Here is a 24,689-nt window from a genome sequence, read left to right as displayed (position 1 = left end):
AATGCTTCAGGTTCAATCTGAGATTAGCATGCAAAAAAAAAAAACAAAACGGACGATCGTTCGTCTGATAATCTCATCGTGTGTACAAGGCATTAGAGAATGCCAGCAGCAGCATTTTCTCCAGAAAGTATTTCAGGCCTTCTATTGCTCTTTTTTTTACGCGGCGCAGTAATGACTTCCAGATGTCAAAAAATAGCACTTAATACTAATAACAGATATATTATTTAAAAAGCTATATCCTGAGAGCACAGTGAGTGGCATAAGATATGGAAAAAATGTGCGCGAGAACACTAGATGAAAGAGGAACCCCCATGTAGACTACCCCTTATAGAAATAATGGATAGTTACCACTCTAGAGACCAAATAAACATGGGAGAAATAACAAGGTGACAATTCAATGTCCGTGAAGTATGCTGAAGAAGAAGTTTGTCGCTCCTAGGGAAATTAAAAAAGATAAGTGCACTGCTCCCGTGTGTTTCCAGCAGCAGATGTCTAATTCAAGTTACTCAGCCAGGAGTCTGTCTGTGGTACCATGGAAGAGATTTACTCCAATCAACCCCACCTGGATTTCCATTCAATGATTAGAGGCTCGTGTGATATGTATCAAAAGATCAATTGGCTTCATTTCCGGCACATTTTTTTTTTTTTTTATTATACATTGGTTTTTACATCTGTGCTTCCACGCAAGACAAAATGTCAGACAGTACTGCAAACACAAGAAATGAGCTCTGTAACAGTTGAGTAGGGGGAGAGCAGATGTGGGACTTTATACAAGGCACATGGGAGCAGAGGCATGAGTTGGGTAAAAAATGCAATTTATTAATAAGGGAAAATAATTTTTACAAAATTCATACAATACATAATTAAGCATGAATCGTACATAAATAGTTTTACAAAAGTTCATACAATACATAATTAGGCACTTGGCTCTGCATATGTTGGCACTCAGCTCTAAGGTATGAAATATTAAAGATGTAGTCAAAAAAGTAATCAAAATTAACGCATTAAAAAGGACAAATGTAAACAAGTAAATACATGTAAATAGGAACGTTATATGCATATGGGTTCATATAGTGTACATCTAACGGTAGATAGAAGCTCTACGTCGTTACGTCGTTTCGGGGCCTTAAAGCCACTCATCAGGAGCGATACCGAGGTGGTACCTATGAGTTGGGGAAATAGCAGTGATGAATGGTATGAATATGCAAAAGGGGTAAGATAAGTAATGAATATCATGATGTTGATTGTAACTCTGAACTCACAGTGATGTCTGCGCAGAGGCGACGCGGCCCAGGGTGCCACGCCAACCATAGTTGCCCAGGCCCGAAGCTGAGGAGGCATAGTCCGACAGGCGAGACCGACCCAACGAACCCCCCAGGTGGAGTCAAAGTGTGAGGACAGACGTGTGGATGGGGGTGATCCCTTGATGAGGGAGGATTGGCACTGGGTGTCTGTGTAACAAAATAAACATGGATAGTAAGTGTGAAGTGAATGGAATAAAAAACTGGGACAGAGTGGGGTGTGGGGTAAAGGTGAAATAGTGTGAAAAGAGACAAGGAGGGGGGAGGGGAAAGAAAAGAGGGGGAAGGGAAGATATAGGGAAGAAAGAGGGGGGAAAAGAAAAGAGTGTAGAGGAGAAGGAAGGGAAATAAAGGAAAAGAAAGAAGGAGGGAAAAAAAGGGGGTACAGAGGGGGACTGGAAGCCGGGACAGGAGGTGGCAAGGACTAGGGGGGAAGGGTAAGGCGGGGGAACGAGATGAAAGAAGGGGAAAACACAGAGAAAAGAATGAAAGGGAGAGAGACAGAGAGGGAAAAGGGGGGTGAGTGTTACAAGTGCGGAGAAAACATACCTGTGCCGATGCGAGTAGGGGCGTGAATGCCGACTGTGAGATGTGCAGATAGAAGGTGAGAGCGAGGAACACAGAGGAAGGGACCACAGCCTGGGGGGACGATGTCGCGGCGAACGCCGCCAGAGAAGGCCCCCAACGTCAGGCACCAGCAGCCCAGAGAGCTGGGGGGAGAGCCCCAGACCCTTACGGCTGGACACAGAATCTGGCCAGCCGTGGGGCGGCCCCCCGGACTCATCGAGCACTGGAGAGTGGAATGTCCAAACACCAGCTGATAAGGCGCCACGCAGGACGCCGAACAGCTGGTGCGGGAGGCGTGAAGTCGACGCGCAGTGGGGGAGACCCCGCCCACCTCCTCCCAAGGAGGGAGGGGAAAACCACAGTGCGCGTCACAGCTTCGGGGAGGGACAAAACGGGCCAGCGGGGACAAACAGAGGACCCCGTCGAAGACACGCATACACGCTGGGAGCACGAAGGAATAAACTGTGACGCCAGAAAAATCCTGGCACAGTATAAATGACTCGAACCGGGGCAGTCAATATGTGGAAACAGAATCTAATATGTCATGCTGGGGTAAACTGGGCGGTAAAAATGAGAATTAGACTTGAGATAAATGGAAATATCAGGGGATATTTGGAGGAAATATAAAATGCTCGGTATCGCTCCTGATGAGTGGCTTTAAGGCCCCGAAACGACGTAACGACGTAGAGCTTCTATCTACCGTTAGGTGTACACTATATGAACCCATATGCATATAACGTTCCTATTTACATGTATTTACTTGTTTACATTTGTCCTTTTTAATGCGTTAATTTTGATTACTTTTTTGACTACATCTTTAATATTTCATACCTTAGAGCTGAGTGCCAACATATGCAGAGCCAAGTGCCTAATTATGTATTGTATGAACTTTTGTAAAACTATTTATGTACGATTCATGCTTAATTATGTATTGTATGAATTTTGTAAAAATTATTTTCCCTTATTAATAAATTGCATTTTTTACCCAACTCATGCCTCTGCTCCCATGTGCCTTGTATAAAGTCCCACATCTGCTCTCCCCCTACTCCACTATTCAATAGGGATGGAGGAGGGGTTTTGAACGGCCCCTATATCCTCATGTAAAGTCCCACCCTGTTGCTCCAATTTTCATCATATAATTAGGGATGGAGGCACATGGGCGCCACATTGAGCATTTTATATTTCCTCCAAATATCCCCTGATATTTCCATTTATCTCAAGTCTAATTCTCATTTTTACCGCCCAGTTTACCCCAGCATGACATATCAGATTCTGTTTCCACATATTGACTGCCCCAGTTCGAGTCATTTATACTGTGCCAGGATTTTTCTGGCGTCACAGTTTATTCCTTCGTGCTCCCAGCGTGTATGCGTGTCTTCGACGGGGTCCTCTGTTTGTCCCCGCTGGCCCGTTTTGTCCCTCCCCGAAGCTGTGACGTGCACTGTGGTTTTCCCCTCCCTCCTTGGGAGGAGGTGGGCGGGGTCTCCCCCACTGCGCGTCGACGTCACGCCTCCCGCACCAGCTGTTCGGCGTCCTGCGTGGCGCCTTATCAGCTGGTGTTTGGACATTCCACTCTCCAGTGCTCGATGAGTCCGGGGGGCCGCCCCGCGGCTGGCCAGATTCTGTGTCCAGCCGTAAGGGTCTGGGGCTCTCCCCCCGGCTCTCTGGGCTGCTGGTGCCTGACGTTGGGGGCCTTCTCTGGCGGCGTTCGCCGCGACATCGTCCCCCCAGGCTGTGGTCCCTTCCTCTGTGTTCCTCGCCCTCACCTTCTATCTGCACATCTCACAGTCGGCATTCACGCCCCTACTCGCATCGGCACAGGTATGTTTTCTCCGCACTTGTAACACTCACCCCCCTTTTCCCTCTCTGTCTCTCTCCCTTTCATTCTTTTCACCATGTATTTCCTCTTTCTTCCTCTGTGTTTTCCCCTTCTTTCATCTTGTTCCCCCGCCTTACCCTTCCCCCCTAGTCCTTGCCACCTCCTGTCCCGGCTTCCAGTCCCCCTCTGTACCCCCTTTTTTTCCCTCCTTCTTTCTTTTCCTTTATTTCCCTTCCTTCTCCTCTACACTCTTTTCTTTTCCCCCCTCTTTCTTCCCTATATCTTCCCTTCCCCCTCTTTTCTTTCCCCTCCCCCCTCCTTGTCTCTTTTCACACTATTTCACCTTTACCCCACACCCCACTCTGTCCCAGTTTTTTATTCCATTCACTTCACACTTACTATCCATGTTTATTTTGTTACACAGACACCCAGTGCCAATCCTCCCTCATCAAGGGATCACCCCCCATCCACACGTCTGTCCTCACACTTTGACCCCACCTGGGGGGTTCGTTGGGTCGGTCTCGCCTGTCGGACTATGCCCCCTCAGCTTCGGGCCCGGGCAACTATGGTTGGCATGGCACCCTGGGCCGCGTCGCCTCTGCGCAGACATCACTGTGAGTTCAGAGTTACAATCAACATCATGATATTCATTACTTATATCTTACCCCTTTTGCATATTCATACCATTCATCACTGCTATTTCCCCAACTCATAGGTACCACCTCGGTATCACTCCTGATGAGTGGCTTTAAGGCCCCGAAACGACGTAACGACGTAGAGCTTCTATCTACCGTTAGGTGTACACTATATGAACCCATATGCATATAACGTTCCTATTTACATGTATTTACTTGTTTACATTTGTCCTTTTTAATGCGTTAATTTTGATTACTTTTTTGACTACATCTTTAATATTTCATACCTTAGAGCTGAGTGCCAACATATGCAGAGCCAAGTGCCTAATTATGTATTGTATGAACTTTTGTAAAACTATTTATGTACGATTCATGCTTAATTATGTATTGTATGAATTTTGTAAAAATTATTTTCCCTTATTAATAAATTGCATTTTTTACCCAACTCATGCCTCTGCTCCCATGTGCCTTGTATAAAGTCCCACATCTGCTCTCCCCCTACTCCACTATTCAATAGGGATGGAGGAGGGGTTTTGAACGGCCCCTATATCCTCATGTAAAGTCCCACCCTGTTGCTCCAATTTTCACTCTGTAACAGTTATTCTCAAAAGTATTAGAGAGTTAAAATGAAGATTGTACTCACATTGACCACAGCTTCCCTTACGTTCCTTACATATTCACATCCAAATTGAAAAAATGGGGTTCAAATGTGATTGGCTGTTTTGGGCATGGCCTCTTACTTATCCTTCTTATTTATAGGGTATTTCCACCCTAAACTGATATTTTGTTCTTTGGTAGATCTTTTAAAATGAAACCACCAATTTCTTATGTATAGAAGCACAAAGTGCTGAGGGAGGGGGTTTGGAGCAAACACCCCAGGGACTTTTAAGGTGCTTTCAAATATATGGTAGACATCAAAATAGATAAGTCTGTACAGTGTTAATTTTGTTAAAAAAATATATAATTTTTATTTGAAATTAATTTTAAAACCAAAATGTCCCTACAAATGAGACATCATCATATAAAAGTGATACAAACACATCAATAATTTGACCCATTCATGGGCACATAGAAGCAGAGCCACTCAAATACGTAACAATTTGCCACTCGACATGTTTCGCTCTAAATACGGGCTTCTTCAGGAGTTTGTGGCAAAAAAACTGTGGTGAGCTCTTAATAGCGAATAGAAAAACAAATATAAGACATTGTATACATTAATCAATACTGCAAAATGCTAAACCAATAAGGTTCAATGAAGTAGTGAATTATACATGTACAGACTAATGATAATATATTGTAGAACAAGATATATAAAGGGAGAACATGATATCACATTAATATTACTAATCTTACCAGGTTGTCGTATTCAAATAATGTATTAAAATTGAATAGAGTGATTCGCTACAGCATTTTCATATTACTGGCTCTCCTACACTGGGTTCTCTTGTCTTGCGGCTACAGCAAAAAAAACGCATAATAGGGCTTCCCTTATATACAACTCGAAATCAAAAAGAGCCAGTCCTGGTGTTCGGCTTATTACTAGCTTTTCAAGCCAACACCAGCAGATACGAGAAATTCTAAAAAGATATTGGTATCTGTTGATGGGGGATAAAAAGGTGGCAAAGCATTTAAAACCCTACCCGGAGATTACCTTCAGGCGATCTCGTTTCCTGAGGGATTCCTTGGTACACAGTCACTATGAAAGCCACACAAGAACTATCACTGAGGCTAATAAGGGTAGCAAACCTTGACATCAATGCAACTTCTGAAGGTATATATTGGCGGCACGAAGCTTACTGTTGCTGAATGGCCGCCTCTTTAAACCCAAATTTGCAGTAACATGTCAATCTGTAGGCATCGTCTACATTATGCTATGTGAATGCCAAATGTTTTATATTGGCAAGACAAAGTGACCCTTCTTTTGCCATATAAGGGATCATGTTTCCTTAATACAAAAAAAGAGAATGGAAACCCCCATTAGTCGCCATGTTGGCCTACAACATAATTTTAATAGCAACTGTCTGCATTTTTTTGCCTTAGAACACATACCCCCCGGTGACAGGGAAGGAGACTATGACAAACCACTCCTTCAGAAGGAAGCACGTTGGATAAACGAACTGTCAGCCTTGAAACATCCAGGCATGAATGATGCATTTAGCTGTAAACACTTTTTATAAATTGTATTTTTTTTCCATTTTTTTCCATTTTCAAACATCATGTCATTTTTCTTTCTTTTTTCGTTTTACGTTTTTCTTTTTTCTTTTCTCTTGTAATGTATATACACAGGGCGGGTATACTCTCTGGTTTAATTGTATGAATACCGAATTTATCGGCGTATAACACGCACTTTTTTCCCCTTAAAATCATGTTATACGCCGATCCCCGCTAATTGTGAGCTATCGGCGGCGATCGCCGCCGACATTCACATAGCAAGTAGTTTTAAATATGGCGCCGCGGAGTTCGGAGGGACTCGGCGGTGCTGAACGAGCGCCGCCGAAATCACAGAGCCGAGATACACATAGTCGAGTGTATTCGGCTCTTTCCGGCGCCGCTCACAGTCACGCCCAGTCCCGCCATTGGACCTGTGTTATGTCCATCATAGGGCGGGACTGGGCGGGACTGTGAGCGGCGCCGGAAAGAGCCGAATACACTCGACTATGTGTATCTCGGCGGCGTTTGTTCAGTTCCGCAGGCGCCAAGTCCCTCCGAACTCCGCGGCGCCATATTTAAAACTACTAGCATGTGTATGTCGGCGGCGGCAGGCGGTAGGCATGGACACTGGGGACATGGCTGCACTGGGGACAAGGCTGCACTGGGGACAAGGCTGCACTGAGGCAAGGTTGCACTGGGGACAAGGCTGCACTGGGGACAAGGCTGCACTGGGGACAAGGCTGCACTGGGGACAAGGCTGCACTGAGGCAAGGCTGCACTGAGGCAAGGCTGCACTGGGGAAAAGGCTGCACTGGGGAAAAGGCTGCACTGGAGAAAAGGCTGCACTGGGGACAAGGCTGCACTGAGGCAAGGCTGCACTGACAAGACTGCACTGACAAGACTGCACTGGGGCAAAGCTGCACTGACAAGACTGCACTGGGGCAAAGCTGCACTGACAAGGCTGCACTGACACTGAAAAGGCTGCAATGACACTAACAAGGCTGCAGATGAACACTGATGAGGCTGCATTGATGGGCATTTTAATGTAAGTTTCTTTTCCTTAAACTTCCCTCCTAAAAGTTTTTTTCCTTAAAATTCTCTCCTAAACTTGGGGTGCGTGTTATACGCCGGCGCGTGTTATACGCCGATAAATAAGGTATTTAGATTCCCCATGTAACAATTCCCCACTGAGCGAATGTTCATAATTTCTACAGGTTGTCCTTATTTTAATAACATGTTCACATATATGTATTAATTCAACAAAATTCATTAATCTGGCTTCTCATCTATGGCTACTTTTGTCTATTTTGGTCCACATGGATGCCCAGGTCACCCAGTCGGACAAGTGAACAATCAATCACTTCTCCATTGGGAGCCCTAGAGATTTTAGTCCTGTCTGCGGCATATTGGGGTAGCACTATTCCCACTCCAAATTCATGTAAAGCCCATAGTTAAGCAATTGGAAGGTGGATCTTTATATACATTAAAAAATTAATTTTTGTGCTTAATTTTAGTTCTTATAGACTCTTTTACTTAATATATTTTCAGGCCTAACGACTCTTCAATATACACAATGCTGTAACATGGACATTGCCATGTTTATTATCTATCTGCCCCTTTCCAAGATGGCGCCGTTGGCGTCTTTAGGCTTTTCAATACAATAATATTGCGCGCATGCGCATTATCCACTATGTACGCAGCGAGCGTCAAGCTATGACACCGCTACATTTGTCCAATCAGCCGTGGCTCTGGCATTCTCAACACGCGTCCACATCCCGGCAGTGAGGTCAGACGCCGCCGGGATGGAGGGTATATAAAGGCGGCTTATACCGCACACCGTCCCGTGACAGGCACCATACCACAGGGAGTGTGTGCATTGCTCCCAAACATATCGGCCTCCTGACATATACAAGTAAGTGTGTTATCTGCAGCCATGTCATGGTCTGACATTAGCTTCGCTCACTAAGCCTTACTAATCAAGGGCTCTTTTATTACTCTCATTGCTGTCATTAGAAGCTTCTGCATGCAAAAGACTTCTTTCCCTGCCTAATCCCTAACATCATATACCAGGGCTCTACTATCCATATAGACGTATCATTGGTATTGTCTTCATTATTTGCTGGGAGGTGTTTTTCACCTCAAGTAATTATCCTTTGATTCTATCCAAGGTAATAAACTCTCTTTTGAATTATCGGATAATTCAAATACCCTGGTCTATTTATTTTGCTAATTTTTATAATTTTACTGTTTAAAGGATTATACAAAACTTTATATCCCTCTGTGGCCATATCAAGACAAGAGAACCCAGTGTAGGAGAGCCAGTAATATGAAAATGCTGTAGCGAATCACTCTATTCAATTTTAATACATTATTTGAACACGACAACCTGGTAAGATTAGTAATATTAATGTGATATCATGTTCTCCCTTTATATACGGTATCTTGTTCTACAATATATTATCATTAGTCTGTACATGTATAATTCAATACTTCATTGAACCTTATTGGTTTAGCATTTTGCAGTATTGATTAATGTATACAATGTCTTATATTTGTTTTTCTATTCACTATTTAGAGCTCACCACAATTTTTGCCACAAACTCCTGAGGAAGCTCGTATTTAGAGCGAAACATGTCGAGCGGCAAATTGTTACGTATTTGAGTGGCTCTGCTTCTATGTGCCCATGAATGGGTCAAATTATTGATGTGTTTGTATCACTTTTATATGATGATGTCTCATTTGTAGGGACATTTTGGTTTTAAAATTAGTTTCAAATAAAAATTATATATTTTTTTTAACAAAATTAACACTGCACAGACTTATCTATTTTGATGTCTACCATATACTTGAAAGCACCTTAAAAGTCCCTGGGGTGTTTTCTCCAAACCCCCTCCCTCAGCACTTTGTGCTTCTATACATATTAGCCATGGGATGTGGTGCTCTCTGCTGACTATTTCTGCCCTTATGAATATGTTTCACCAATTTCTTATATGCCTTGGGGAATCTATTGGTAAGATCCCAATGCCTCAGTTCTTGTGTATGCACACCTTGTGACTTCTATAAAGGGTTCCCACTCTTCTTGCCTAATGTATTTTATATTATAAAAAAAAACACACTTCTCTTAGGTGGATAGTAACAGTACACAAGAAATTTTAAATTTGAGACCTAGCTGCTTCCATGGCATATACAATACCGGGCGCTGACTTAGCCCACCAGGCTCTACTTATAACATGATTACAATTGGGTGGAGCAGTTGTTTAATAGATAACAAGAGTAAGGTAATAGCCACCTACATTAAGGCCTGGTTCACACTGGTACGACATGAAAGTCATGCAACTGTCGATCCGACTTTGCCCTGTAAATTCTGTGTAACATTGATCCGACTTCCAAGCAACCTTAATGAACGGGATCCAATTTTGATCCAACTTTGACAAAAATGTTTAGGCAGGCCAGTAAAGGGGGGGGGGAGAGTGCCCCACCCCCTCCTGAACCATACCAGGCCAGCCACATGCCCTGACATGGGGATGTGAGACTTCACAAGGGGGTGGGGTCTCCAGTTGACATCACCTGATGGCCATACTGACAGAATGGCTGGAGCCAGCATTGGAGGAGCAGTGTTTTTTTATTTTCAGCGGTCAGCTGCAGCAGAAGACATTGTGATTGACATTGGAGCTACCATGAGGGACATTTTTTAATTAAAAGTGGTATTAAATCCAAAAGCAAACATTTATTTTATTGCAGCTTAGCATCTCTTACAGATCTTTTATTTTCACCTGGCGATCCTGCCAGCAAGTCTGTTGTTTTTAAACAGAACAAGCTGTCGTGCAGATGTAGCAGTTAGCGGGCTGAGACAACCCATTTACCATTGGCAGGGGTGTTAGCAATCGTCAGCTTTTATTTATATAGGTAAAACCTTTATCCCAAAAGAAAAAACTGTTGATGTAACTGCTTATCAATTGTTAGCTGGAGATTGGCTTTGATTTGTTAGTGTCTCTATATCTGCTAGTCCATCTAACACCCAGCTCCCCATGCTACTGTACAAAGGTGTCTCTATTGCTAATTCATCCAGAGTGTAGGTGCCCTAAAACAGGAGGTGTGTTACTGGCCAAATCACCAGGTGAAAACAGAGGGAAAGAAGCCTAAAAAATAGAAAACTAATGCAACCACAACATTAATGATTGGTAAGCTGCAATAATAGGATTTTTATAGGAGCTTACCTGTAAAATTCTTTTCTTGGAGTACATCACGGGACACAGAGCCATAGTAATTACTGTATGGGTTATATGGCACCTTCAGGTGATGGACACTGGCACACCCTAGACAGGAAGTTCAACTCCCCATATAACCCCTCCCCTTACTGGGAGTACCTCAGTTTTGTAGCAAAGTAATACAAGTGTAACCAGAAAGAGGAGAGGGACCTCTGTATCCCGTGATGTAAAAAAGGATTTTACAGGTAAGCTGTTATAAAAATCCTATTTTCTTTATCGTACATCACAGGACACAGAGCCACAGCAATTACTGTATGGGATGTCCCAGAGCAATGCTATCTGAGGGGAGGGAGACACAAACAAAAGTAGGGTGCAATCAGACCTGAGGGCCCTCTACTGCTGCCTGAAGCACACTGCGCCCAAAGGCGATATCCTCATGTCTTCTTACATCCACCTGATAGAATCTGGGAAATGTATGGACTGAAGACCAAGTTGCGGCCTTGCAGATTTGAGCCATGGAGGCTTGATGATGCACTGCCCATGAAGCACTAACAGCCCTGGTGGAGTGCGCTTTGATTTGAAAAGGTGGAACTTTCCTCTTCAAACCATAAGCTTGAATAATTACTTGCCAAATCCATTTAGCAATAGTAGATTTTGACGCTGCCTGTCCTTTTCTAGGACCTTCAGGCAACACAAACAAAACATCTGTTTTCCGAATCTGAGCAGTCGCCTTCAAATAGATTTTGACTGCTCTCACTACATCCAGAGAATGTAGTGACTTTTCTTCCGTAGAACAGGGTTCTGGAAAAAATTAAGGTAGAACAATATCCTGGTTTAGATGAAAACGTGAAACTACCTTTGGCAGAAAGCTAGGATGAGGAGGCAACACTACTCTATCCTTGTGAATGATTAAATATGACTCTTTACAAGAAAGAACAGCCAATTCTGATACCCTTCTTGCAGAAGATATGGCTACCAGAAAAAACAGATTTCTTGTCAACAGGAACAAGGGAATATGTCATATCGGCTCAAAAGGCTGTTTCTGTAACGCCGTCAGAACTAAATTCAAGACCCAAGGGTTCATGGGTGCTCTAACCTGTGGATTAATCCGTTTTACCTCCTGTATAAAGCTTCGGACCAAGGAATGCGAAACAAGTGGTCGTTGAAATAAAATCGATAAGGCCGAGACCTGGCCTGTGATGGTACTCAAGGCCAGCTTCATCTCTAACCCCATTTGCAGAAAGGCAAGGATTCTACCTATAACATACTTTCTAGGATGCCAACCCCTGGATTCACACCAGGAAACCTATGCCTTCCAGACTCTATAATAAATGACTCTGGAAGCTGGCTTCCTTGCATTAATCAAAGTAGATATCACTGAGCCTGAAAGTTCACGATTCTTCAGAATGTGTGTTTCAATAGCCAAACCATTAAAGTTAGCGTTTGTAAGATAGGATGGAATACTGGTCCCTGCAATAGAAGGTCTGGACGTGGTGGTAGGGTCCATGGGGCCCCTACCGCCATCTTTACTATTTCTGCATACCAAGATCTTCTGGGCCACGCTGGGGCTACAAGAACTACCGACTTCCTTTCCTGCTTGATCCTGTGAAGAAATCGAGGTAACAGCAGAATAGGAGGGAATGCATAAATCAGTGAGAACTGACCCCACAGGGTCACCAACGCATCTGTTCCGCATGCGAGTGGATCCCTTGTTCTCGACACAAAGTTGTCGACTTTTTTGTTGAACCGGGACGCAAACAGATCTATGTCCGGGATCCCCCATCTTTGGCATATAGCCAGGAAGATGTCGGGGTGAAGGGACCATTCCCTCGGGAACAACTGCTGGCGACTTAAGTAGTCCGCCTTCCAGTTCTCTACCCCTGGAATGAAGATTGCCGTTATGCACGGCACATGCTTTTCTGCCCAGGTTAGGATATGGTTTACCTCTCCCTGGGCTGCATGACTTCTGGTGCCCCCTTGGTGATTGATATAAGCCACTGCTGTGGCATTGCCGGATTGAATCCTGACAGGAGAATTCCGCAACCTGAATGTCCAGGCCTTTAGGGCTAGGTGAGCTGCCCGAATCTCTACAATGTTGATGGGCAAGGTCCTTTCGGGTTCTGGACCATTCTCCTTGGACAGATGCTTCTTCCAGGACTGCTCCCCAACCCGAAAGGCTGGCATCTGTTGTTACCACCTTCCAGGTAACTGGTAAGAAGGATTTCCCCTTCTGCAGATCATCCACCAACTGAGGCTCTGGCACACTTTTGGCGACAAATGCATCGGAAAATATGCTTGGACCTTCTTGTTCCAGGCAGACAGGATACTCTTTTGCAGCAGTCTTGAATGAAACTGAGCATAGGGAACCGCATCGAAAGAAGCCACCATCTTCCCCAACAACCTCATACAAAGGCAAATAGAAGGACCCTTCTTTGCCCTGACCACCTGAACCAGCTCCTTTATGGCGCTGATCTTTGCCTGGGGTAAAAACACCCTCTTCTGGGCTGTATCTATAACCGGACCCAAGTACTCTAATCTTCTTACTAGCTTTAAAGAAGATTTCTCTAGGTTGAGGACCCAACCTAGGTATTCCAGGTAGTTGACTGTGGTGACCATACTTTGGTCTAAGCGCGCTACTGACCGGTCTATCAAGAGCAGGTTGTCTAGGTAAGCTATAATTGTTATACCTTGAATCCTTAATCTGGCCAGAGGAAGGGCCAAAAGTTTTGTAAACACCCGAGGTGCAGTAGCTAGACCGAAAGGCAAGGCTACAAACTGAAAGTGAAGTTTTTCTACTTCGAAACGCAGATATTTTTGATGAGCGGGGAAAATAGGCACATGCAGGTATGCATCCTTGATGTCGACTGACGCCAGAAGCTTGTAGGATGGAGACTACTGATCGGATTGATTCCATGCAAAAAGAGCGGATCTTCAGGAACCGGAGATCTAGATTGGGTCTGACATCTCCGTTTGGTTTTGGCACCGTGAAAAGGTTTGAATAAAACCCAAACCCCTGCTCTTCCATGGGGACCACCATGATCACTTTTGCGACAAAAGTCGGTCTAACGGTTGAAAGATAGACTTCTTTTTCTCTGGATCTTTAGGAACATTTGACCTGAGGAAACAAGGAGATGGGAGTTCTCTGAACTCTAGTTTGTAACCTAGAGCTATTGTGGAGACCACCCATCTGTCTCGAAATTCTTCCTGCCAGACTCTTGAGAAATGCAGAAGTCTTCCCCCCACTCGAACGAGCGGGGGTGCCCCTTCATAAAGTGGCTTTAGTGTCTGTCTTGCAGGTTTCCTTGCCCAGGACTTCTTTTGTCCCTGGGGTTGACCCTGAGGTTTACCTCTTGAACCTGACGGTGTAGGCCGTCGCGACTGCCTGGAGGCTGATGCCCCTGGCACTGGAGAAAGAGCCCGTTTAAATGAGGGACGTTTACTACTTTTCTTAACTGGCAAAAGGGTTCTTTTCCCACTTGATATCTTTTGGATATATGTATCCAAATCAGCCCCAAATCAGCCCCAGCCTTTCACCGCGGAAAGGAAACCCAGTCAGGAGCTTTTTGCATGGCACTTCAGCTGACCAATTTTTCAACCATAAGATTCTACGCATATGCACCAACCCAAGCGTAAGGCGAGAGGTCTGAAGAATAGAATCTCTGATTGCGTCAATAGCAAAACACAAAGCCGCTGGCAGCTCAGCTAAATCCTGGGCCTGCTGTTCAGGGAACACCTTGAGCACCTGTTTTAAATGGTCTCTCAAGGATTGACATACCCCAATTGCCACCACTGCAAGTTGAGCCACTGAACCTGCCAAGGAGAAAATGTTTTTTAACAGGAATTCCAATTTTTTATCAGTTGGATCCCTAAGCATTAGCATAAGGCATGATGGCCTTTATTTTTTCGAAAGCTTTAACTATTTTGTTCTTATATCTCTGTGTAAATAAAGATTTTGCAAAAATAAAAAAGCAAACATACATACTTACCTAGGTGATTGTAGCATTGATCCCGCTGCCTCTAAGACAAAGCACTAAGAGATCAAAAACCACTGTTCGCTTAGTTCTCGGTCTTCAGTGAGCAGAGAGTGGTAACTGTCAGTCACTCGCTATCTGCTCTGCCCCTCCAGCACTCACTGGAGTGCTGGGCTGTGCAGGGGGAGGGAGTAGATGGCTCAGGCTCTCAGCAGCATGCTGAGAGGCCGAGCCAGCTGCCAGTCGGAGATTTGGGTGGATCCCGACATTAAAGTCATGATCTATCTAGAGCCTGGACCAACTGAGTGATGTTAGCCGACTTTCGCCCGCTCTCAGCTGAATACAGATTACAGGAGTGCAGAATGATGTGCACTCTTGTGACCTACAGCAGATGTAGGGCCAAAAGGGTGCTACTACTCCTACTCCTACTTCTCCTTTAGCAGATAACTAAAGGAATCAAATTTTAAATGTATACAATATTGCAGCTTATTAAAGAGGAAGTAAAGCCTCTGAAAAAAAAAATACACCCTGCAAGACAAAGGCATAATGAGCTAGTATGCATGGCATACTAGCTCATTATGAATTACTTACCTCAGATCGAAGCCCTCGCATTGGCCCACATTCACCTCCTCCGACGCTGCCATCTATCCCGGAGTGACTTCCGGGTATCGGACGTCACTCTCCCGCATGCGCGCTGGTGCCGTCACTAACGGCACGATCGCCGTTAAAAACGGCACGCTCAGTGCACCTGCGCCCGATATCTACGGCGCATGCGCCGTAGACATCGGTGCCACTATTTCTGCAAATATCTCCTAAACCTTTTAGGTTTGGGAGATATTTCCTGCACCTACAGGTAAGCCTTAATCTAGGCTTACCTGTAGGTTAAAGTGGTTGTAATGGGTTTACAACCACTTTAATACTTAGATGTGGTGGCTGCATTCGTTTTTTTTTTACTTTCAGGCTAAAGACTGCCATACACAAGTTGAATTTTGGCTGATTACTGCTAAATCGCACAAAATTTGAGCCATGGATGTTTCTTTTGGCACCGCCTGACTCAACAAAATTGGACTGTTCAATTGACTTTGGTTAATGGAGTCAGGTGAAAATTTGTAGGCCGAACAGGGCCTGGATCCAATCACATGCAGGCACTGTTTGGGTATTCTTACAGCTGCAGTTAAGGAAAACAGGGGACACTCAGAGAAATAAGAATAAGAGGGCTGCGCACCCCATACGATGCATATGAAGAATGAAGAACCCCCCTGGGCGGGGCTTTAATGCAGCCAATGGTATAAAATTCCGAAGAGATAGTGAAATGGTCAAATTAATTTTATTGGTACAAAGGTTAAAAGATGTTTTTGACTTCTGACATTAAAAGTCAAGACATGAACTGTGGTACAAAACGTTATTAAAAAGCCGGCAACAATGTATAGTACAGTACATCCAAGGAAACAAGATCAGATTTACTATTGATGTCCTGACGCGTTTTGACCCTAATGGGTCATCTTCAGAGGACAGGTGATTAACAGCTGTGAAAATGTAAACGTATATCACAATCTTTGAAAGCAACACAGATCGACATGACAAATAAAAATAACATTAAAAAATAATCGAAAAATAAATACATTGCATTTATGTGTGTGCATAGACATCGCTGTATGTTAGATAGTTACCAATCAAGTCGCTTCTGATAGTTGGCCGTGGTATAGAGGAGTTATCCCCTCTCCTTATCCCCTTCAGACGGTCCACCAACCCTCCAGAGAGCAAGTATCGAATCAACTCACCTTACAAGGGATCACACAGAAACCGCCCCTGGACAACCGGGGGAGGAGAGGGCCTGCACCGCACCTGTATTCAAGTAACAATAATACTAGATTGGAAGCAAGAAAGTAACTGGGATTGTTTGTTCCCACAATGGTAAAAAGAAAATAAAGAAGGAATATGTTAACTATTAAAATAAACCAAAATATGTTAAGGTCTATGGGTAGGTCCCTAACTGAGCAGGGGAAAAAAAAAAAAAAAAAAAGTGGGGGGGGGGGAGGGGAGAGGAGGGGGGGAGGATGGGAAAATTGTGAAGGAAAGGGGAAGGAAATAGGGGGGATGGGAAAGTGAAAAGGTGAGGAAGGAGTGGTGATGGTGGGGGGAAGGGGGGGGTGGGTAGGTGGGGTTGACCGGGATGGAGGGGGAGGGGTGGGTGTGAGACAGGAAGGGAAGTGGGACAAGCTTCTGCAAACAGGTTTGGACCATCCATTATTCAGAGAAATGTATAGGAAATTAGTGGCAATCGTATTGCAAGATTGAATTACTGTGCCAGTGTGTGAAAGTGAAAAAAATGACCAGCCATTGGGCTGGAGGAGAGAAAAAGTGGGGCTGGAGGAAAGTGGAGGAATAAGAATAAAGAGGTGAGAAAACCTCTGCAGTTGTTAGAATACAATAGCCAATAGAAGCGATTTGTCCTTCCACGCATTTAGCATGGATAGAGGCATTTCATTTGTTGCGTTCAGCAGGAAGGAGTTTTGTCAATATGGCAGACATGGAGGAGCTTTGTGCTCAGTGTTCTGCTGTTGCCAAGGTGATCTGTTATTTTTCGGAGATGAGGCTTCTGAGCTCATGACATTGGGTAAGGATGGCATTTCGGTGAAGTGTTCTTGCTTACTGTGGGGGCTCTGCTTGCCTGGCCTTCCAATCACCATCCACCACTATCAACTACTGAGCATAGGGGGCTCAGCAGATGAGTGGAAGACATCATGTGACACACTGATATTTACTGACACACTGTATGGAATAAAACATTTCTGTGCATGAACAAGGGAGAGAAAATACAGGACAAAATGAAGAAGGGTTAGAATCTCTGTCCGGTTTTTATAGAAGTCTATGTCCCATTGGGTAAGATTTCCTTACCTTGCTTTCCCAGAGCTGGTGTCATCTTAAGCCTCTCTATTGGTCAGTGAAGCAGTATTTCACATTTGAAGGATAAACAGGGAGGGGGGAGTCAAGCTCATCTTTTACAGGAAAAGTTGAGATTTGTAAATAATTTCAGCTGTCCACCCAATATTTGTGGATCTATTGATAATTTTGGCAGGAAGTTTTCACTGAAGGCAACTTCCACTTAAACATGTTTTAAGCATTTACGCCAGCTGAATTGATTCAGTTTGTGACAATTTACTTTATGCTGTCATCTGTGGTACAAAGTGGGAATATTGAAACCCTGCCACATCACTAGAACTCTTACATTTTTAGTGGCCTGCTAATAGTAAAGGGTGGTATATGTTTTGCCAGCTGTCACATACACTGTATCTCTGCATGATTTATACTCTGTGCACAAAATTCAGAAGTGTCCACTATCATCTATCCAAGAGAAAACTGGTTATCCACCAGAAGGCCTGATCTATTTCATGTGGCCACATTTTACTTTAGGTATGTTTTGTGAAATTAAACACAGTTGCCCTGGAATTTAATCTGCCTTCTGCATATGCCTCACATTAAGCCTTAAACAAATCAGACAGAGGATATTTAACTTTCTTACAATACAATATATGACACGCCAAGGGAAATTTATCATTCCACTCACCGTGTTTGTCACAAATGTGATGTTAGGGACAGAGAGTAAGTCACACTCTGTTACAAGGAACATAAATGAGCCACTACACATGGCTAAAATAGCTAAAATAATTTTTAAGCAAAGAAAAAACAATACAGTACAGAAAAGGAAGTACTGATTATTGATATAAGTCTGCAGGTAGTGTTACATTAGTTGATGTCTTTGGCTAAACAAAGGACTAACATTTTTTGGCACTACTGATATGTCTGAAAAAAAATCATCCATGCCACCTTCATTTTAGATGCCCACTGTTCTACAAATCTTCTCAAATGCTCACATATCAATACATTTTGGGGAAACCTGCATTAAACTCATATAACCATTGAATTGTAGGCATCAGGAGGAACCAGTCATCCCCCTGTCAGTAGCACTGGAGTTTCCAGACATACTCCTGTCACCAACACTGGAGTCCCCAGTCATCCTCCTGTCACCATCACTGGAGTCACCAGTCATCCTACTGTCACCATCACTGGAGTCACCAGTCATCCTCCTGTCACCATCACTGGAATCTACAGTCATCCACCCATAACCACCACTGGAGTCTCCAGTCATTCACCTATAACCATCACTGGAGTATCCAGTTATCCACCTATAACCATTACTGAAGCCTCCATTCATCCACCTGTCATCATCAGTGGAGTCTCTATTCATCCTCCTGTTACCATCACTGGAGTCTCCACGCATCCTCCTGTCACCATCACTGGAGTCTACAGTCATCCTCCTGTCACCATCATTGGGGTCCTCAGTCATACTCCTGTAAGTATTAGTGAAGTCTCCAGTCATCCTCCTGTCACTATCTATGAAGTGCCTTGAAGTTCATGTGCTGATATTGCACAACTTGGCCCATTACTCACATGGTGGAATATTTTAAAGATTCAAAAAAATCTATTGGGGGATGACTGTAAACACAAGATTTGGTAGCATAAAGTGCTTTTAACAGATTCAATTTTAAAGAAAAACATTACAAATAAGTGTACATTTTTTTATAACATCTTAATTAATTTTAAAGTCATTATGTGGCCACTTTGGTACTTACTTCTATTCCAATTTCAAACCCCCCACCAAGTCCTGCTATGCCAATAGCAGAAGGAGCAGACCATCCTAGTGTAAACAGAGATTGAGTTAGTCAAATCTGAATCAAGACAAGCAACATAGTTCTTCAGAGGAAATTATATTTAAAATAAAAGGTTTAAAGGATAAGTTCACATTTGGAACCCATATGCAAGGCGTAACATGTAACATTCTCCAGCACCTCCCCCTCCTCACCTGTGACAGCGGACAGGGGTTCCTCTCCCTCACAGCCTTTGTCACGTTTAAAATATGCGCCCACATGGCCATATCATTCATTCACTGAGATCTGTGAATAAATATACTACAAGTCCCATCTGCCAGGGTCAGTGCAAGGATTTTTGTCTACACAGATGAAGGTGTATTTTGCCACTCTCCCCCTTTCCCCACTGTCCTCCCACCACCCCCTTGTTCCCTGCTTCCTCTCACTGGCTACAGGTAGCAGACAAGTGAGACAAGCTAAAACTTCCAAGCTGCAACTGGTAGAAGAGAGGGCACAGTGTTAGGGAATGGAAGACAGGTATTTTAACCACTTGAGTCCCGGAATTCTTTTTTAAATTTTTTGTTTACATGTTTTAAAAATCTATTTAGGCCTAAAGATTACTTAAAATTCCGAAAACATTATATATTTCCTGAAAAAGACACTCTAGAGAATAAAATGTTGGAAGTTCCAATTTTTTGTGCTACATGATATTACTGCAACGATTTATGAAACACAAAATGTAAGTAAGAAATACACTAAAGTTAATTTTTGGGCAGATACGTAGATGCAAACTATTACCCAATTTTCTTGGTAAAATATAAAAGATTAGGGTTGTGCCAAGTAAATAGATACTCAACATGTCAAACCTTATAATTGCATGCGCTGTGAAAAACTTCAGTGCCCTATATTTTTTCATAAGCAGTCATCTGTTTAGACCCCTTTCACACTGGGGGCGTTTTGCAGGCGCGTTAAAAATAGTGCCTGCAAACCGCCCTAAAACAGCTGCTCTATCCCCCCCAGTGTGAAAGCCCTGAACTCACCGCTCCTCCACCGCTGCTCCCCATTGAAATCAATGGGGCAGCGCTGCAATACCGCCGGCAAAGCGCTGCTCCGGCGGAGTTTTGCTGGTGGATTTAACCCCTTTAACCCCTTTTCGGCCGCTAGCGGGGGGTTAACCCCCCGCTAGCGGCCGAATAGCACCACTAAAATGGCAGTAAAGCGGCGCTAAAAATAGCGTCGCTTTACCGCTGACGCCCAGGACGGCTCAGTGTGAAAGGGGTCTTAGAGTTACGCTGAGGTCTGGTGCTAAAATGATTGCTCTCACCCCGGCATGCGTAGTGCTATATAATATGTGTTGGGAATTTGCCGTTTTTCTACGTAGGCGCCCTAACTTGTGTGTTTTTGTATGTGTGGGCTCTAAAAAAAAAATGTTTTTTCTGACGTTTAAAACTTTTTTTTTTATTATTATTATTTTTTTTTTTACAATACTTTATTGCTATCACATAGGGGACCAATGGCCACTTATGTGATAGCATATAGGTGGCAGGTACTCTTTATTAGACATCCAGGGTCTATTAGAACCTGGATGTCTCCTCTTTACTCCACTGATGCTGATAGCACAAAGAATGTGTTACTTCACCAGGCACTGATCCCGGTGATTGACAGCTCAGGACCAGGAAATTACATCTAATGGCTCACTTCCTGATCTGTACACAGGAGGGAGGCTAAGTGGTCAGATGTCCATTAAGCTCCCCCTCCACCCTTTCCAGTGACACCCACCATGACCCCACCAGGCCCGCAGGTGGGACAGTGGAGCCTGGAAAACATGGCAGGGAGGGGGGTGCACATCACAGCGGTTGTGGAAGTGATCAGGTTGTATCACTTCCACATTGAAAGCCCCGACAGTTGGCTTTACAAAAGTACACACATTTCTGGCCAGTATAGTATAATATAGTATATATATATATCTATATATATAGATATATATATATAGATATATATATATATCTATATATATATTAAAAACACATCTGCAGCATGGTTAAAAATCTGAATCTCCAGCAAATAGCTGGGGATTCTGATTTCACCGCAACCCCCACCCCATCCTGGCACCCTAATGCTGGCGCCAGCCCTGACCGTGGCAGATGAACTTGTATTTCTCAATGGACTATGAGTGTGCTGATCTGCGCCCTTGTAGTCCATTGACACTTCCTCCAACTTTGAAAGCTGGAGGACGTGTCTGCAGGAGCCTGACATTGTACATGCAATAATAAAAAATAATAAATGAATTTTTTTTTTCTGGAAATATATGTGCATTTATTATTTTTTCCTTAATGGTGAACTTAGCCTTTAAACTACATTCTAGAAAAAAATTACCTCAGGAACTCTCATATAATGCCATTTTAACATCTTTACCCAGCAACTTGACAGCAACTCACACTTTTAGCCATGTAATTCAAACCATTAACACATGTTACAGATTTAAAGGTACCATGGGGATATTATTATGTCAATGAAAACAGGGTGTTTTCAAATGTATTAATTTCAGGCATTTAAATAGAACCATCATTTACACAGAGTTTTTCACATCACGTTTCACACCTCCTGTCATGATTTTAGACAGTCAACATCTATCTTGACACATTTCAGGATACTACTGGGAATCAATTAAAGTGCGTGAGTTGCTCATATGAACATAAATGTGGTGTATGTTCCCAACACTCATTTAAACTAAGGAAGGTACTTGGCTGAGTGGTGAAACAGGTCCAGCTGAATGTGAACAACTACTAGCACTGGCTATTGCATGACCTTGGTGGTGTATACAAGAAACTTTACAGGCATTTGAATACTTTTTGAGTCCCTGAGGCAAATAGCATTTTTAAAGATGTCAGCAATGGAAGCCTATGTGTTTTTTCTTTTTATGTTTCCTTTAACCTCCTTGGCGGTATGATTATGTCAGATTTTTGATGATCAAAGCGATACAATGTTTTGCATGGAAATTTGGAGTTTTATATTGTAGGCCTGTAATTCTTAGGAATAACACATTTAAATCTGTCCAAACAAGAGTCTAGTAGACATCCTGGGTATGATAAAGTTTGAAACAGGAAATCATAAATTATAATATAACAAATAACTATAAATAATTATAACAAATAATAATATAACAATAATAAAAATTATTCAATAATGTAATCAAATCAAAAACACTAAAATTTGCTCAGTCGCAGAATTGTCGCTGTCATTACGGTCAGTGTTTGATGACGGATCTCCCCACGAATCACTATCTCTCAACTCTGCAAGTGATTCTAATTTATTATCGCTGTTTTCTAAAACCGCTTTTGATGTAAAGGGACACTTTTTGGTTGCTATGGACAATCTCCAGTTTCCAGGCAGAAAGAACAGTATTTATAATATAAAAAAACATGCAGGGCACTGGACAAATCACTAGGGACAAAAGGTATGTGAAATAATTTGATACAGAAATGTAATCTGTACTGTATGTGTATTGTGTTTTTAACTATTTGAATTTGGCACCGTGCTCCGTCCCCGTGCGGCGCAACGCTCGCAGGGAACGGAGCTCGACACTGTGATGAATCGAGCAGAGACACGGCTCGCACACACAGCGGGGAGACATCGCAGGATCCTGGGGACAAGGTAAGTAACTTTGCCTGGATCCTGCAGTACGATCCCGAGTGTGGCTCGGGGTTACCGCTTTTGGTACTGAAGATTCAGCCCGAGCCACACTTGGGAATACCGCTAAGGAGGTTAAAGCAACTTTTCATCAACCTGCATACAGCAGTCATCAAGAATTTAGTTTTCTTATGCCTGCACTAATTCTTGAGATATCAGTGGAGCTGTTTGGGAAAACATTTCATTTATTGTGTTCTTAAAGTAAATATAGTATAATCTTTATACATTTTTAACAACTAATCTGAATGTGATCAGATTAATGTAAATTGTTTTTTCAATCTGGATTCATGTTGTTTATATGTATACCGATCGAAGTGAATAACATTGATTATCTCATTACAATGGCATCTGAAAGTGGATGGGATATATCGGGCATCAAGTGAACATGTTGTTCATGAAGTTTATGTGTTGAAAGCAGGAAAAATTGGGCAATGTGTAAGAATCTGAATGACTTTGACATGGGCCAAAATGTGATGACTGGGTCAGAGCAACTCCAAAACTGCAGCCCTTGTAGGATGTTTTCAGTTTGCAGTGGTCAGAACCTACGAAAAGTGGTCCAAATAAGGAAAACTGGCGAAAGGGTCATGGGCGACCAAGGCTCAGTGATGCAAGAAGGGAGTGAAGTCTGGCTTGTGTAGTGCGATCCAAAAGAAGCGATACTATACCTCAAATTGCTGAAAAAGTTGTTGCTGGTAGGTGTCAGACCACAGTTTGTTGGGTATGGGGCTCAATTGCTGCAGATCAGTTAGGGTGCCCATGCTGACCCTTGTTCACACCCAAAAACACTGTGCACTAGAGCAACAGAACTTGACCACAGAGCTATGGAAGAAGGTGGGCTGGTACAATGAATCACATTTTGTTTTGCATCACGTGGAAGGCCGGGTGCATGTGAGTCACTTACTTGGGGAAGAGATGGCACCAGGATGCACTATGGGAAGAAGGCAAGCCACTGGAGGCAGTGTGATGCTCTGGGCAATGTTCTTATGGGAAACCTTGGGTCCTGCCATTCATGAGGATGTTACTTTGGAGTCCATGACTTAATGGGTCAGAGCAATTTTAGCGGCAAAAGGATGACCAACTGAAAGTTAGGTAGGTGGTCATAATATTATGGCTCTCTGTATGCACATTAAAATAGGTATATTTAGTATTATTACATATACAAGCTGTGCATCCTACTCAGCAGTGCTGCACAATGATTATGGTTTTTATTTTGTTATACATTTTAAATTATTATAAGAACTTTTTGTAATGTTGATTGTCAGCTGGCAGATCATTAAACTTTGAGCAGCACATAAACATCCCAAAAAAATATATATATTTTTGTCGGTTATTCATTTGCCAGCTCTTATCCTTCATATGATTTAGGCCCCTTTCACACAACCATTCAGGTCAGGTCTGCCTGTCACCCCTATGGACTTGTCAACCTATTCTTATTTGCAATCTTGGAACATCAAATAAGTGGACAGTATGCAACCGGCATGTTCACCAATGCCAGGAGCCTGTCAGACAAGATGAGTGAACTAGAGATACTGTTGAACGAGGAGGATTTGGATTTTGTGGGAATTTCAGAGACCTGGTTCAACAGCTCTCATGATTGGCTGGCAACCATTCAAGGGTATTCCCTTTATCGCAGGGATTGAAAGGGTAAAAAGGGGGGAGGGGTATGCCTGTATATCAAGATTAATGTACAAGTGAATG

General features: G+C 43.2%; 1 protein-coding gene across 3 annotated transcripts in view; it reads right to left on the bottom strand.

Annotated features, from left to right (window-relative positions):
- SH3YL1 (SH3 and SYLF domain containing 1) overlaps positions 1 to 24,689 on the bottom strand; it is a 264,690-nt gene that overhangs the window by 153,230 nt on the left and 86,771 nt on the right. For all 3 annotated transcript variants that reach the window (XM_073625460.1, XM_073625461.1, XM_073625462.1), the window contains exon 4: positions 19,287 to 19,351. In XM_073625460.1, coding sequence (XP_073481561.1) covers positions 19,287 to 19,351 — 65 coding nt within the window. The remainder of the gene's footprint in view (positions 1 to 19,286; positions 19,352 to 24,689) is intronic.

This window comes from Aquarana catesbeiana, linkage group LG04, assembly GCF_042186555.1.
Source record: "Aquarana catesbeiana isolate 2022-GZ linkage group LG04, ASM4218655v1, whole genome shotgun sequence".
Classification (NCBI taxonomy): domain Eukaryota; kingdom Metazoa; phylum Chordata; class Amphibia; order Anura; family Ranidae; genus Aquarana; species Aquarana catesbeiana.
The sequence above is the reverse complement of the archived record's forward strand: the minus strand, read 5'-3'. Positions and strand labels throughout refer to the sequence as shown.